The sequence below is a fragment of the Lepisma saccharinum genome, chromosome 10 (assembly GCF_977018435.1).
Source record: "Lepisma saccharinum chromosome 10, izLepSacc3.1, whole genome shotgun sequence".
In the NCBI taxonomy this organism is placed as follows: Eukaryota; Metazoa; Arthropoda; class Insecta; order Zygentoma; family Lepismatidae; genus Lepisma; species Lepisma saccharinum.
The window spans coordinates 34231366-34249218 of record NC_139238.1 but is presented as its reverse complement, the minus strand read 5'-3'; the positions used below and the strand labels follow the sequence as shown (position 1 = coordinate 34249218).

Here is a 17853-nt window from a genome sequence, read left to right as displayed (position 1 = left end):
TTAGTTCTCTCACGTTGTGCCTGTAGGATTACTCCCAGCTTTCTCCTACCGTCTCTTAGACGAGTGGCATGTCCCGGAAATAAATGGAGAAAATAACAATTAGCAATTCAAGGAATTGATACTATCAAATAATAACACGACGAGAACAATGATAATTTATTATTATTATTACTTTTATTGCCGTGTAAACTAGGCGATAGTTTTCCTTGCAGTTTCTGTTGGACAAAATTGGATCTGTTTGAGATTAAGATGTGGTATGGCCTGGCCACCCTGTCTATGTCGAGACTTCCTCAGTTCCTTGATTAGAAGTCTGTTTCAAGAGTTTTTAATTAAACACATTTTTCATAGACAGAAACCTATTTTCAGCAGTTCCAACGAGAGACAATACAACGCACTGAATCCAATACACCAACATTTTCTTTGCAAGATTAAAAATCGCTGAATTAATATTGAAAACTTTTACTCGTGAAAGAAATAGTATATAACTGGATATTATAGCAAAGCTTGGCGACTTGTAGCACGTTACTATTGTTGTTATTACTATTAAGCTACGTTTCCATTCTGACAAGTTCCGTGACATTCCACAACACTGCTCTATAAGTTTTACTACTTTATTTTTCGATCACTCCATGTTGTCCACAAAACAAACACTCACGTACAACTAGACAACCAATTACAACAACTACACTCAAATAAGAGGGCGTTGTATCGTGACGCCGCTTCAGTCCGAACAGCGAGCACGTAGTTTAAGTCTGTTTCTACTCTAGTGCGCATGACGCGGCGCATGTTGTGCGTCAAAATCGTTTGGGGCAATTTTGTTCCCGGCACTTGCGTCGCGGCATGTTGCAGACAGTTTCCATTTCAACAAATGTTTGGCACATGCCGCGTCACATGCTGCGCGTCATATTGCGCGGCAAATTTGTGTTAATGGAAACGGGGCTTGAAAAGTGCTGCATCATATGTTTCATACATGCTGCAAGTCAAATTTTCTTCCTTCGGATACACCTTTTGTACAGCATTAATTCAACTTTCATCACTAGATGGCGGCATGTCAAATTTATACAATAAGCTTAACACAAACTAATTTTTTGAGAAATATATGTATACGTAACTTTAGTCTGTTAATGCTTAATACTTATAATTATTATTGCAGATCTGTTTTTTGTTGGGATATTGACAAAATATTTCTTCGAAGCACGTTTATACTTACGTCTCATGTTGAGTTTCTCTACAAATTTCTTGAAAGAAGACGCAAGAGAGAGAGAGAGAAACGAATGTGAAAAATTGTATATATATTTTTTTGTAGAGGTGAAAACGGGAATCCCACATTCACCTTATCACAAAGACAGAAAAGTGCAGCTAACATGCATGCTCTTCTATCTGAACTTGAAAATCGTGCAAGATATGCAGAAAGGAGCGTAAGTAAAGACGTGTATTCTTTCTGATTGAATCAGAAACAAGTCATCTGGGGTAAAGAGGAGCAAAGCCAAGTTGTTATAAAACGTTCAAATGAATGCACGGAATGAAACTGGTTTTCCTACTTGCAATACAGAGCTTCCACCGGGATCCATACCTGGAATCCTTGAATACAAGGCGACAACCCAACTACCAGGCTGTCAGAGGAGGCTCAATTTAATTAAATCTTGCTGAAAGTAAGTATACCTACACAGCACAACATACCTTTTTATTTTGTATACTCATGTATGGGGATTATCTTGTGGATGCGAGAACCAACAGAAGTGACAAAATCCTTTATCCTTTCCTCTCGGCTATCCTCTCTAGTTTCCAGTTGGATAGGCTGATATTTCTCTTTCATGTGTAAACGACTGTAAATACGAGGGAGGATCAAATGAAAACCTTAAAAGTTTATTATAAATTTCAAATGTTGTGGTATTGCTATGAAAGTTGGCAATATTGTTTCTAACAGTATTCTCTTTCTTCAGTAGGTGGCAGAAGAGTCTAGTCAAACAAGCGCCAGCACAGGAGCAGTTTCAAGATGGCCGCCCGACTGCCCACATGCACCGCATTAGAACAGCGTTCGGTGATCCGGTTTTTGAGTAGTGAAGGTGTGAAACCAATTGAAATTCACCGCAGTATGGCAGCAAAGTATGGTGATTCGTGTTTGTCCCTGCAGCAAGTATACGAGTGGTATAGGAAGTTTAAAAGTGGCGTAACATCTGTGGAGGATGCTCCTCGACCGGGACAGGCTCACCGCGTAGTGACCGACGACAACATTGCGCTAGTGGAACAGCTTGTAAAGGACAACAGGCGTATTACCCTGAAAGAAATCGCAACAATATTGAATATGAGCTTTGGTTCAGCTCAACACATTGTGCATAATGTTCTGAATTTCAATAAGGTATCGGCAAGATGGGTCAGTTGACCGCTGAATTGAAAGATCGTCGCGTCGACGCCTGTGAAGAACTTTTGCGTCGTTTCAACGCCTAGGGTGATGCATTTCTGGACAGCATTGTTACAGGCGATGAGACCTGGGTTCACTATCATCAACCAGAATCACCATAGTTTCAATTGGTTTCACACCTTCACTACTCAAAGACCGGATCACCGAACGCTGTTCTAATGCGGTGCATGTGGACAGTGGGGCGGCCATCTTGAAACTGCTCCTGTGCTGGCGCTTCTTTGACTAGACTCTTCTGCCACCTACTGAAGAAAGAGAATACTGTTAGAAACAATATTGCCAACTTTCATAGCAATACAACAACATTTGAAATTTATAATAAACTTTTAAGGTTTTCATTTGATCCTCCCTCGTAATAAAAATAACAATGAACGAATGAATGAGTTAAAATTTTGAGGTGGCCATTTTGCATCCTTCAAAATATGCAAGGAAAAACCCTCCTACCTACAATCCGTACCTTAAAGTGAAAAACGGGGTGTAAAAAGCCGATTGAGAAAGGTTGAATGTGTAAGTTTATAAAGGGACCTCCACGGGACATACGCTAGACGTTAAAAAGGTAAGGATGTTCTCAGAAACAGTGCAAGATGCTCGCTCTTCTCAAAATCTAAGAACATTACAAATGGACCGTCATCATCTTTCAACATGTATGCAGTTTGTATGAGGAAAGTAAAATCGGCACATTCGATGAGAATATGCCGAACATTGCTTTATCAGTAAGGTGATCGCCAGTGCTTGGAATGCGTGTTAAGGGTTTGCGTACACAGACATTCATGGGCGTCCGGAAGGGGGGGGGCAAGGGGGGCCGTGCCCCCCCTGGAAAATGAAAGTCAACCAAAAAATATGTATTTCACACATATAATTTCATTTTAGCCACAATAATCCGTGTTAATTATTGCATGAACACCATAAATTCAAATTTAAGCAATGTTTTTTAGGGAACATCACTATTTTTGGGGAAAATTTGCCTTCGCTTGGCCCCCATGGAAAAGAATACCTTCCTTGCCCCTCCCTGGAAAAAATCCTGCGGACGTCCATGCAGACATTCTTGTACAATATTCTTTAAGCTTACTATGTTACGTGCCTACACGCACAAAAATTAATGTAATTATTTTGGAATCAAGCACTCTGCTCATGAGTGTCTGTTGTACCGCACAGAGTACAAATCTGTTTCAGTAGTCACATATTTACATTACTTGACACCGTATGCAAGTGGGTGAGATAAAAACCACATTTACAAGGGTGTCTTGGAATAATTGACACTTGAAAGGCAGTAAGATGATCTAGCGGGGTCTAAAAGCATAATGGGATAAGTTTTGACTTGTAAACCCTTGGCAAATGCCTGTGTAAAATAAATCGAAACAATATGCTGCGCAATACATTATTTCTAGTTGAGAATTCATAATTATCGTAGCAAAGTCTATTTACCTTTCTCATAGACACGTGATTGTAGGAAATTGCATTCGCAATTGACAGCGTTGAAATAAAGAATGTGTTCCTTGGACATATAACAACAGTTGTATACTCTCTCTACATGGTTTTATATTAATCTATATTGTGTTCTTTCCATGGTAACAATTAGTAAGACATAAACAATTACGTATTGTCGAAACAAAGCAATAATTAAGTACGAGGTTCAATTGACAAATAAATTTACATTTGCAATGATTTTTTTCTAAACAGTGAAAAATCAGAATTGACTTCCTAAATTATAATGTAAATAATAATTTACCTTAATTGGAATAAAATTAAGCCAGAACGGAATATTTATTTGGAAGCAATATTAAAGCTAATACTTTTATATCCTGTACAATGTTCTAGATTTGATTTCACGGATGTTTGCTACATGGATAAATAATTGAAGATAGTCTATCTATATATGAGTCAATCAATGAAGTTCCGGGAGTAACAATCACACACTTCACATCTAAAACAATAACTATTTTCTAGAGGAAATCATGAGTTGTGAAATTGGTCCAGTGACTTAGGACGTAAATTACATAGTTTGTTCCATACTTGCTGTTCTTTGTGTCAGAAACCACGTTTTTCGCCAATTCTAAAAATTAAGTAAATAATTGGAGCTTTCTAATTCAATTAGGATTCAAGGTAGCTCTATCAAACAAAAAACATAATTTAGCAAATTTTCTGCTCTTTCAATTTGGTTATCTTCACTTTTTGTGTACAATCCATCTTTTTCGAGATATTGTTTTTTTTACTTTTCAAGGTGAATTATTGGCGCTATTTTTTCAAGTTCCCAACACGACATTACTAGACTGTAAGGTGTTCACTGAATGTAGCATATACTACTATCAGATTTTTTTTATTCCTGATCCCAAAGCCATGCCAAAATGAAACTTACAACAAACAGAGAATACATTAAACTCTACAACATACTTTATTCCCACTAAAATTGAAAATACTTTTTTTTTTTTAGATATTCAAGGTCAAAGGTCACTTCATGTGATCTTGAACTAAAAATTACTATATTTTCATATGAAACTATTTTTTATGAAAATTATGCTTCCATAGCTTCAAAATAAGCCCAAGATGAAAGTTATACCTTAATTAGTAGAAAAGTTATGATTTTTTTGTTGTTATTACTTCATGTCCTCTACCATCCTACCAAATTTCATGAAAATCTGAGATGGTTGGGTTGAAAACCTCATTTTTTGTGATGATTTGGCATGGAATGACCCTTACTTAAAATTAAAACATAATTGGAAATTTAAAACATTCTTCGATTAGTTCATCAAAATATAGGATTTAAGCTTCAGTTTAATGCTGTTCAAATAGTATTTGGACTAACTTTATTTTTTGAAGTGGTAGGATCACTTTGTCATGGATTGGCTGAAATCTAAATTATATTAACTATGAAGGCAAACATTTCGGTATTATTTATTCTGCGTAAAATAGGCCGTGACAACGAGGGACAAAGAACAATGTACCAAGCGCATTGATTTCCGAAAGGGAGGGGGAGGCAAGGGGCCACGCCCTTCACCTGGAAAATGAAAGTCTATCAACAATTATATATTTCACACATACGAGATAATTTGATTTCAGCCACAATAATATATGTTAAGTAATGCATGAACATGATAACTTCAAATTGAAGCAATGTTTTCTTTTTTTAAGGGGACAACACAGTTAAGGGGAAAAGGGGCCTTGTTGGCTCCCCTGGAAAATACTTTTATTTTTACTTTGCAACTTGTTAGCACAGATCGCTTCGCGAACCACCTTCTGTATTCAAAGTATTTTTCTAGAAACTGGGGGAGGAAGGCCATCGCCCACTCTGCCGCACCTTTACTTTTGGAATTGCGCCACGAATATTTGTTTAGCTCAAGAATATCATTTCTGAAACTTTGAAAAAGTTATTGAACCAGTATCTCCCTTAAAAAAAATGGAACTTAATATACTCCTACATAAAACAAAATTTGTGAAATTTGCAAGCGAATATATAGTTTCTCGTTACTACATAAATAAATTCAGCATATTTGTTTAGCTCAAGAATATCATTTCTGAAACTTTGAAAAAGTTCTTGAACCAGTATCTCCCTTAAAAAAATGGAACTTAATATACTCCCACATAAAACAAAATTTGTGAAATTTGCAAGCAAATACATAGTTTCTCGTTACTACATAAATAAATTCAGCAGTTCAGTACACACATTGAGGTAATTTTGAGGTAAAACTTCAATTTCAAGCACATGGTTGGAACACAGGATTGAAGGCCAATTATGCCTTTAGAAGTTTCCTTTGAGATGAATGGACATCTATTTATTTCTCTTTCTGGCAATTGTTATTCCAAAACTGACCTACGCAGTAGTTATGTGGGCGGGGGAATCTGCAGCTGATATCAGTAGACTGTAGACAGTGCAGAAGTTAAATTTATGACTTGTTTGTAAGAAACGTGGACTAGAATACTTTTATGTCAAGAAAGTCAAGAAAAAGTAGCAACAGGTAGGTCAAAAGAGTCAAGAAATTATGATTGTCATCAATAATGTTTGCATTTGTTTTTACAGTATAGTGAATTTACATTGTTATATACCTGTACTGGGATTTGATAAAATTGAATACTTAGAAATCTAAAAATGTATCGAACTGTGGTTAAGATTTGTTCATTTTGTTTCTTAAGAATTACATTCTTGTATGTGTGAAGTTTTGTATAAATATGAAAGTAATGTGACCACGCCCCATCCAGAATAAAGTATGAAGCATTAATTTTTACATGCATTAACAATTAAAGCAAGTCTAAATCTCTTGGTAAAGTACAGCTTCAGTTTTCATCTTAACCGGCCTTGTGGTAAGGATTTTTCATTGAATAAAGATATATATTTTCTTCATTTCCAACGGGCTCCCGTGGCGGAGTGGTTAGCATATCGTGCTACGACGCCAGCGAACTTGGGTTCGAATCCCGACCTGGGCATGGATGTTTCTGAATGTCCATTCAACAATTTCATCATATCAGCACTCATCCCCATCTTCGCAAATTAGCCAAAAGTGGCACAAAAGCGAAGTAAAATGAAGCAAATCAATCAATCTTAAGAACAAGGGGGAAATGGTCAAGAAAAAGAATAGAAATGTCAGGAGAAAGTCATGAAAAAGTCAAGAATTTTGGATTTGTTATTTTGGTTGACACTCTGTCAACGTTCTCGCCACTGAATTCTGAAGTCTAGTCTCGGGGACGGAAATTGTGTCCCTTCATGAATTTCATCCGCTCAAAATTCATCCATATCATCGCGATTAGCTGGAACTGGCAAAAAAGCTACGGTAAATAAAAACACAAATTCAAAATTTCTTTAGCATTAGATCCGTTTCGTTCTTATTCCTTCGATATTCTTATTCCTGTACTGGATTGTGGTTTCTCGCTTATTTCATTTCGCCCTAAATTCTTTCGCTGTCGTAACGCTGTGTTAATACCGCGTTGGGATCGAACCAAAGACCCAGAATCGTCTATTGGGTGACGTAGCTATTCATCATTTATCTTCCAGATGGTTATCACTCGCTTGGCCTAAATGTGAGATATGCAAGAGGTTACGTTCAAAGGAATGGCAAAATAATTTACATGTACAATAAATGGATTTTGTACTCTCCACGACTGAACCGATATGGACATTGATAAGAAAAATATATTACTTGCCTCACAATTGGATGATGGTTATTTCCGCAGATCGTCCTCTCAATTGTCACATGGCTGACTTCCCTGTCAGAATTCACTTTGTTCACGCACCAACTTCCTTGCTATCTCTCTATCCCTGATCTTTACTCCATCTCGTTCACTCGCCAACTGTCTCCACTCTCTCTCGATCCCACCTATCATTCCACAACCGCCTCTCAAGTCAATCACCTAACATTTGGCCAATTACTTATTGAGCATTCCTTTTTCTGCTTCCTGCTATGTTAAGAATACTAGCAGACTTGTCACTTCTACCCAACGCCTTGGGTACGATACGCTGTTATTCCCTTTGTATGTTTCTTATTCCGTTGGCGATAAATTCCTTCCGCATGTATTCAGTTTCGCACTTCTCTCTGTACTTGATTTTAGCTTCGCGTTTTATCCTGCTCTGTTATTCATTTCTCGCATATTCCGCACTTCTCTCTTTCGCACTTTATCCATTTCGCAGCAATTCCGATTCGCTCTTATTGCTTTGCGCCCAATCCTGTATTGCGTTTCGCGTTTATTCCGTTTGACTGTTATTCCTTTCGCACTTATTCCGTTTGACTGTTATTCCTTTCGTACTTATTCCGTTTGACTGTTATTCCTTTCGCACTTATTCCTAGTGTTGCCCACGAGACGAGACGAGACGAGACTTTGGTCTGTCCCGTCTCGTGAAAATGCTGTCTCGTCTCGTGTCTCGTCTCGAAAATATTCGTTTGTCCCGTCTCGTGTCCCGTCTCGAAGGGTTCTGTCTCGTCTCGTTTCGTCCCGTCTCGTTTTGTCCCGTCTCGTCTCGTAAAAGTGATCCGGGATATCATGCCAACAAAAGTCAAAAGTAGCAGAAACACGAAATATTTTTCCGGAAAGTGGGATAAAGCTCCAAATATTTTACCCATTGCGTGGTGAGAATAAATAAGGTTCGTTAATAATGAGGACATTAATATTAAAAATGCAGTTTGTTGGTTACTGATTGCTAGGTATCTTATGAAATCTACCTTGTGGTTTTTCTGGCTTCCATACAAGAGTGTTCTTTTCATTACTGCTATACCTTTTGGAAGTTTTGAAATGTTTTCCACTAGACCTTCTTTCTTTCTGAATATCGAACTTCCGTGCATTATGAAAATGTACATTTCTTCTTTAAATTCTAAGCTTGGCACTCGGGAGCAACAAAAAAGTTTTTAAATGTGTAGTACGAACACAAAAGACTATTTAAAATTTCAGTACTTAGTAAATTACAAATAGAAAGCAATTGTTGTTCTTAATATTGTTAAACATCAGTAGTTATGTTCCCGGATATGGGTCGATAAATCAATTGATTGGAAAAGATCGATGAAAGATCAATTGATGATAAAGGGCAGTGGACAAGCAAGCATTGTTTGTGTTTTGGAGTTCGGCCAGAAATGGGCGGGGTTTGAGATATGGGGATGGATTTTGATTGGTTGTTTGGATGAGGAGATGATGACGTCATAGGTGTTTTGAGTTTTGATTGGTTGAAGAGTTTTTTGACCCCGGAACGGGAAATTCCCGAGCTTGATTTCAACAGGAAATTACTGAGTCAGTTGAATGATGATTAAAATGTTGTCTGAGAAAGGTGAAAGGTTATAGATAAGAGGTTGAGGTTTAGAAAATGTTGTGTGAATCACGTGAAAATCACGTGATAGGAAATTGTTGATTCGGGTCGATTCTGAGAATTTCCCGCCAAAATCACATGAAAGTCACGTGACCGGAAATTCCCGGCTCGGGTTAATATTCGAGTGAACAAGCAGACATTGTTATTATTTGGCAGGGTTCCAAAAATGTGTGGAGTTTGAGATAGAGGTTAAAAGGTTATAGATAATGGATGGGAATTTTTTACTGTTGTTTTTTATTTTATTGTGTTTGTTTTTCGGTACAGAGGTTGATTTAGGTTTTCGAATTTAATGACGCATTCAGTATAGAGGTCGACAACCTGTCTTTGAGAAGCCGGGAAAATGTTGCTGACTCATTTGATTCAAAGATCGTTGTATTAATTTAAGAATACAAAAAGTATTTATTTGGACATATTTAAGGAAAATGACGTAATAGGAAGAAGGGTATATATATATGTAGACGGTATAAAAAGAACGAGAGTGTGTCACAATGGCAGAGTATTACATAACGTTTCCGGAGAAAGCTCTGAATTTCTACGAGATAAGTTACGAAGAGTTTTGGGAAGTCATAGAATCCTGCGGCGATATCGATACCGATCGTGAGGCTGTACAGCGAGTGTTGAAACAGTTCCCGTTTATGTACGTAGCACTACGTGAAGCTCCATGGTGCGGATGTTACCTGTTCAATAGATCGGGAGAAGCAGTCCATCATTCCTGCGAGACGTTGAAGGAGATAGTGGAAAGAAAAAAGTTTACGGATGGGAGAACAGGATTTCCCAGTCACAAATGTTCGTGTGAACTCATTCAGAGGAAGGATGAAGATGAGATTGCTGAAGCTTTAAAACAAAGAGTGAAAGAGTGGCTTGCCGTGTTAGTGAACAAAACTATTTTGTGGTGTACTACCTGCAACCGTTCTCTACTACGTAAATTAGAAGGACATCCCTGTTTTCCAGCGGTATCTTCGAATCGTCTTGGTTTTTCCAGAGCCCTGTTCGGTAGTGATGTAGAAGATACTGTGCCGGTACCGTTATCACCAATACCTGGAACCCCATCACCTATTGTATCAGATTGTTTTTCTTTGGCTGATTTATGAAAGTGTTCAGTTACCCCTGCTACCGATTTTCGGGGCATTGTAATAACTACCTATCAGTCGATTCTCCATACAAAACTTACGAAAAGTGGCCTGTAGGATTACAACAGACACCTGAAGAGTTAGTGACTGCAGGATGTTACTATTCAGGCCACGGTGATAGAGTACTGTGTTCATATTGTTTTTATGGCTTTTGTGATTGGACACCGGAAGATTGTCCTGTTATAAGACATCTGGCAGCAGTGCCCCATTGTAGTTTTATACAAAGTGTTGCATTACTACATTATAAGGTCGAATGTAAATATTGTGCTAATAGAGAAAAGTCTGCAAAAAAAGTTATTGAAAAAAATGCAGATTCTGTAATGATTTGTAAAATCTGTTTTTTGAATGTTTGCGATATAGTGTTTCTCCCGTGCAGACATTTTGTCAGTTGTCGATCCTGTGCCTCACAACTCGATAAGTGTGCTATATGTCGTGGATCTATTAAAAATACATTGACAGTTTTTACCTGTTGAACAATGGATGTATGTTTTTTGGACGTTCAAGGTTTACGAGGAAAAGACGGTGAATTTGTGTGGAAAGAAGTCGGAATATTGAAGTCTCCTTTTGAATGTACATTTGATTATTTAGTAAAACCTCCATACGGTCTACATTTGTTAAGTGAAAAATATCGTCGTGTGAATTATTGGCTCCGTGCAAACAAACACGGACTCTCCTGGGAAAATGGTTGGGTACCGTATGAGAAGTTAGGAGATCTTTTATATTCTGTACTTGTAAATGAAAATGTGTATGTTAAAGGTACTGAAAAAACTAAATGGTTGGAAAAATGTATCGGAGAAAAACGTATGAGTACGTTAACCGTAGATAATATTGAAGAATTTGGGTGTCCAAAATTGGAGAGTGTGAAACTTTCGGTAGAGAAAAAGAAATGTAGAGAACATAGTGAATCAAAAAATGTGAACAAAACCTGTGCAGTTGAAAATGTTTGGAAAATGTACCATTTCTACTGTAATAGAGAAAAATAAAAAACTGTTTAACCTTTTTTCAAATGTTTTATTTACAATTTAATAATATACATATAAAGATATACATTTACAGTAAAAAATACATAATGGATAATAAAGTTATTTATAATATCAATGAATGTCCAAGATTGTGTTGAAGATATATTTCAATCATCAATTCGTTGTACCAGAGAACGTGAAAATGGCTTATCAGGTTTTCCGGTACTTCTTTTCTTTCTGAAAACATATTCTTTTCGATACAATGCACAAAAGTCTGTATATGTGGCTGTAATTTATGATAACGTTCGTTCGTTAATTTTCTTAAGGGTGTGAAAAGTTCACAAAAAAATAAATGTAGTTCCGGGGGTGTAAAAATAAAAGCATCCGGTGAGGAATGTTGATACATGGAAATACAACGTTTTCCGAAAAAATTTACAGCACTGACAGTAATATTCCCTGTGACGAGATAATTAAATCGTCGACCTGTTTCGATGTAATCAAGTACATCAGATTTCAAAACACACAATTCTCTAATCTGTGAAGAATTAATTCGTACGGGTAATCTTCCTTGTTGCGAAAACTCCCATACCAGATTGAAAGGTGTTTGTTTTTCGAATCCTACTGCTACATATTTGGTTTTTTCTGTGTTCAGAAAGTATATATTTGCAAGATAACGATCCAAACAGACATCTATGTTGTGCAGTTCCGAACATTCGGTTTTATTTTGGGAAGAACTGTTTTCTTGACGTATTTTCATGAAATCACAATCCTTTGTCACATCCGGTTCACTCTCAATCGGTTCAGTTTTTATAACAGGAATCTCAATTTTGGTAGGGGGCAGACGTCTACGTTTTCTACATCTAGAAACACCATCCTTATGAGTAATACGGTCTAGAAGCTGATCATGTTTTTCCATTGTAGAATTTTTGACCGGTTCCATGATGTTTTCACTAAAGGTGTCAAGATGATACTGAGAGTGAGCAGAATCATCATACATATTTTATATAGAAATCATCTTATACACTCCCGAACTGGTTTGATAGAACGACACACTTGTGCTCCTTTAGGACACTTTGAATGCGGTAAACATTTGAAGATCTGACGAAAACGGTGTAAAATATATTCATCTTTACTGACACCTGGTGGGAATATCCGGATGAAATCCCTGGTTGTGACGTGATGTGCTTTATAATAAGCATATACACAACAGTAATGTCCGCAAGTTGTAGCAAATATTCCTTGTAAGGGGGTATTATTGTGAGTCCAGATAGAGGAATGACGGTTCAAGAATGTTATGAATTCTGGGTAATAGGGGTGGAAACCGTATGAATCAAAATATTCTGCCTTATTGTTTTTGTCGAAATAGAAGGCAACCCAGTGTGTTCCTTCGGAATCGGAAGTATCCGTGTTTGCGATTATCAAAGCAGGGGTGGAGAACGTTCGAGGCAGAAGATCTCTCGGGTAAACACCACAAAAAATTGTTTTGGTGGAACAATTGTGAGATAAAATATGTCTGATCTGTGATGTGTTCATGTCGGATACGTTTATAATAAAGTACACAAACACGATAGTCTTTTTCTATTACGATACAGGTAGGTTTCTGTGGCAGAAAACAGGAATACAGCAAATTTATAGAGTAAAATTGTTAGGTTTATTAGTGAAGGATAGCACCTCTGTCTTTTGTCACATCCAAGGCCACTTCGAATTCAGCATAGAGAAGACAGGTAACATTTTCGGACAGTTGTGGAGAAAACTGCATTTCTACACCTAAGGTACCTTGTTCCTGTAGACTGATGTGTGTATCGTTTCCTGAAAAATCTGGTGTAATGTCGTAAATTAGAAAAAATGATCCGTTTTCAAACATCTTCCTTGTTATCTGATGTCCATAATTATTGTGATGGATACCTGTGCCGGAAAAGAGAGTTTGGTAGGCACGTGTTACTAAACCGCTATTTCCTCCTGTACTGATTCGTAAAGGTTCAGAAGGTGTGAGCTCTCCATTTTTTACAAGATGGAAAGAAGATAGGTTAAAACTTCTAAAGTCGAACGGATTTTTTTTACTGTCTCCGAGAAAGCTGGCGGTGGATACCATAGTAAAAAGAATAACATTCGGAAAAGGACCTTGAAAAGCATTGTCGATAGAAATCTGCTGCGTTCCTGCAACGTAAGAGTATGCCTTGATAATACTTCTTGTGAACGGATAATGTGCAGGAGCGTAAGAAAGTGCTCTGTCTATAGCCAAACTGGTGCTAGGAGTAGGAATGACGTGATTTATTTCGAGAGCAGCTTTTAAAATTTTTATTTGTACGCTAGGTGAATCTTGATCTCCCCAGATATAAAAAGCATCACGTGACTTGATAAGTTCGATACGTACTTCCACACCATTGAGTAGATATTTAGGCTGATTGAAAAAATCTATGTGGAGTTTTCCCATAAGTTCCATTTCGGCTGTTACTTCCATAGGATTTCCTGATGACGGAACGTATTGGAAAAAATTTTTTCGGGTGGTGAAACCTTCGTTATTGGTTGTGATTTTATCTTGGTTTCCAGGTGTGTCCAGGTACCATAAAGCATTAGTAAGATGTGTATTTGCAGCATCAGTACCGTAATTGAGAAGTACCTCAAAAATCGATTTATATGCATAATTGTTGTCAGCATTTGTTACAGATATACCGTTGATAGCAACGTTACATTGTGAAAATATAGTATTGAGGAGATAATTTACTACCCCACAATTTTTTGTGGTTGCATTATCGGTCGGCAAAGCACTCATACGACTCCCATCTTGTTTGACCATCTCCACCTGTAAACGAAGATAAACAGATGCAAGATCCAGAAAATCTGTTGCTGTTGCAGGTATGAGAAATGGTATCACGTTCTGGTTATCGATGGATGCAATAGGTTTGTAGGTAACAGTGTAGGTTTTTTCGACATTTTGTTGAATAGGTTTTTTCCGAAAAAGATCGAACTGTGAAATCATACACGTGTTGTCCTGCATCATTGTGTAAAAATATTTTTCACTTTGATATTCTTTTTGATTTTTCTGATCCTCGAGGTTCTAACACGGGTACCTGAATGTTTTAACTTCGAATGAGTATTTTTTCTTGTAATTCTTCTTCTTATACCCGAACCTGTCAGAGAATCGATTTTTTATCGGACGGTAGAGTTCTCATACGACTTCCATCTTGTTTAATCATCTTCAGCTGTAAGCGAAGATAGACAGGTTCGAGAAACGAAGTTACATTCTGGTTATCGAAGGAAGCAATAGGTTTGTACGGAATAGTATGTTTTTTCTGAAAAAGGTCGAACTGTGAAATTACCCAGGTGCTGTTCTGTATCATGATGTAAAAATATCTCTGACTTTGATATTTTGTCTGATTTTTCTTTTACGTGTTTTCCTAGATTTCGATGATGTTTTTCGACGTTTTACGGATGTACGTTTTTTCTTGATTCTCGAGGTTCTAGCACGGGTACCTGAACGTTTTAACACCGAATGGGTATTTTTTCTTGCAATTCTTCTTCTTATACCCGAACCTGTCAGAGAATCGATTTTTTGTTGTGCTCTAGTTTTAAGATTCTGACCAGCTTCACGTATTCGCTGACGAACAATAGTTTTCGGGGTTTGCTGACTTGTTGCAATATCTGTAACAATATTAGCACCAGTTTTTAAAGCTTCTTTTCCGATAGCTTTTGCACCACTCCAGAGAAGAGGTTTCACCATTCTGAAAAGTCCAGCAAAAAGAGAACCTAATCCTCTTCCTTTCTGAATTCTGTTAGAACGAAAAATGGGTCCGATTCCTCCATGTATTTGGGTTGTGTAATATTCTGCTTGCGAATTCATGATGACTCATTCGTTTACCAATATAGACTGAGAAAATAGTGTTATGTCGGTTTTTTAAAAGGATTTTGTTTTTTTACGAAAATGTAAAACAGCGATAGTAGGAACGGAACCGTTTCTTAAAGGTAAAAAGTTTCCTTTTTGATCGTTCAAAGTAATTTCTATTGTTTCAAAAGAACTTTTATCCAGAGAAACATAGTGAATCGGATTGAATGTGTGATGAGCTACAGGTATTGTACATGTGGTATCTACTTCTGAACATTGTTTTCGAGTAAGACGTAAAAGACGTATCATTTCTTCACCGACCAACTGTTGTTTTACAATATCTGAATATACAAATATGTAAGGATTTTTATCGACAACGTTATTAGATATTACGTGCGAAGAGTAGATAGATTTTAATATATCATATCGAAATTTAGCATAGTCGTCTGTTAAATCTATCGGTGTTATTGTATTGTCTACAGAGGCATCGGGTTCAGGGTCGAGCATTCCTGTTTCGGACAAGTGTTTATATACGGCAGCTTTAAAATAGAATCGAAGATGAGTAGGAATAGCTACATTTGCAGGGTTGGTTTTTAGGAAAAAAATAAGATCATCTATTGTATAAGTAGCTGCAGGAAAATAAAACGGTTGATCGTTAATATATAGTGTGTTATCTGTAGAAACAGATGACTCGAATGAACTCCATTGCGGGTCAGCCAGAAGATGCCAGAATTTGTAAAGCACAGATTTTCGTATTTCTCGATTATCGGGAAGGGAAGTTACGATCGACGAAATCAAGTCGTCAACATTTGTGTATGTTCGAACAGGAAATGTTAGTTGTCCTGAATCTGTTTCCAGAACGTTATCATAAAGAGTTGAATGACATAATTCTGCTAAACCGACTTCCCACAAATCTGGAGGCAGATCGATACGTTTTGCCAATTTTACAGTAAAATGAGTTAATGTGTTGTTTGAAAAATATTTTTCTGATGAAGACGATGGGAGGTAGATATAGAAATTATCATCCATTCTGACTGAACAAGAAGAACTCACTGATTCGAAATGGTGATATATTTCGATATATATTGAGGTTTAGTTGTTTGCTATCGGTTTCAGCGATGATGCCTTGATCCATGAATCAAAACTGGAGGGATAACCCAGCCAACGAACAAGGTATTCTAAATTTTTACCTTTACCTCGTGTTTTTAAAATTTTATCAATTTTATACTCTTCGTCAGGATTCGAATATACTTTCTGAACCTCCTGTTTGTAAAATGTTCCTTTTACAGGTTCACCATTTAAGTCGTCCAATATGTAAACAGGTACCGGCTGCCGTTGAACGACGGAATGAATCTTAAAAAGTTCTCGTGACCACGATTGTTCGTATCCTTTTTCGAAATGTCCTTTAACAACAGAAATTCGCACAATGTCCCCAACTTTCAAATCTGAAATTGTGTGTGAGATACGGTTGTTGTGTCTATTGAGATGTTTCCACACTGTGTAAACATTAGTTTCGTTTACATCTTGAGGTGCCATTCCTATGGAACGATGGATCGCAGTATTGTAACCTTCAAGAAGTTGAGGTAAAATATCTATGTAACGTCTTGTCTGTTTTGCAGTAAAATATTTCCACATTCGTTCTTTTAACGTTCGGTTAAAACGTTCCACTATACTTGCTTTTACAGGGTGGTTAATTGCGATCGAAAAGTCTACTTGTTCATTTTTCAGAAAATTCTGGAACACAGAATTCGTAAATTCTGTTCCTTGATCTGTCTGTAATGTGGCAGGTTTTCTTTTGCTTTGTTCAAAAATGGTTCTGAAAGCTTCGGTTACAGAATTACTTGTTTTATTTTTTAGGGGTAATGCATAAGCATATTTTGAAAATACATCGATCACTGTTAGGAGATATTTAAATCCGTCGTTATGTTTTTGTATCGATGTCATATCGTTAAGATCGGCTTCCCAGAGCATATCTATGTTCCATACATTGTAATGGTTTCGAGGAAACCTTTTTCGTGCACTTTTGTGGAGAGTGTATGTTTCCTGGTGCATTAACCAATTTTTTACTGTATCACGAGATATATTCCTATCTCGTACAGCTTTCCATAAACGATCCACAGATGAAAATGAGGCTCTGTGTTGAGGATCGTAATATATTCTAGCAAGAATTTTATCATGTTTTACTTTAGGGACTCCCATGATTGGTCTCTCTGTCTACGACTTTTTCTTAAAGGAACGAGTTTGTATGCATCAGGTGTTCTCAAAAATGGTGAAGTTTTTCTGGAAACACGTAAGACAACATTTTTCTTCTTTTTTTTCGCAGGTTTTCGTTTACGAGACGGACCAGGAATCTCCGTTGGTGATGATGACGATGAAAAATTTAAAGATCTCGGTTCCGGAAGCGTTTTTTCCTGATCTTTTTCGATTAGACGTTGGGCTGTAGATTGATACTCATCAATAATATTTTCTAACTGCTGTCTTGTATTACGTGGTAATGTTTCTACCAGGTTTGGAGGAAAATATGTTGATCCTGGTGAAATACTAGAATCACCATTATCCTGGATAATAGGAATCTCTAATGGTTCTTTCGATTTTCGACTCAACCATAAATACTCATCCAATTCTTTTCTATAAAGACGCCATTTTTGGTCATCTGGTATATTTTTCATTTTAAAAATTTCGTTCATTTTTTTATCCAGAACAGATAATTTTTGATTTATAGACTGTTCGGAACCGCG

At 37.0% G+C, this 17853-nt stretch overlaps 1 protein-coding gene across 1 annotated transcript; it reads left to right on the top strand.

The window, feature by feature from the left end:
• The first annotated feature begins 1996 nt into the window (after nucleotides 1-1996).
• On the top strand, nucleotides 1997-2383 carry LOC145994060 (protein GVQW3-like). The gene has a single exon (XM_083130146.1). It carries the CDS (start codon nucleotides 1997-1999, stop codon nucleotides 2381-2383), a length of 387 nt encoding a protein of 128 aa, XP_082986272.1.
• Nucleotides 2384-17853: the final 15470 nt, after the last annotated feature.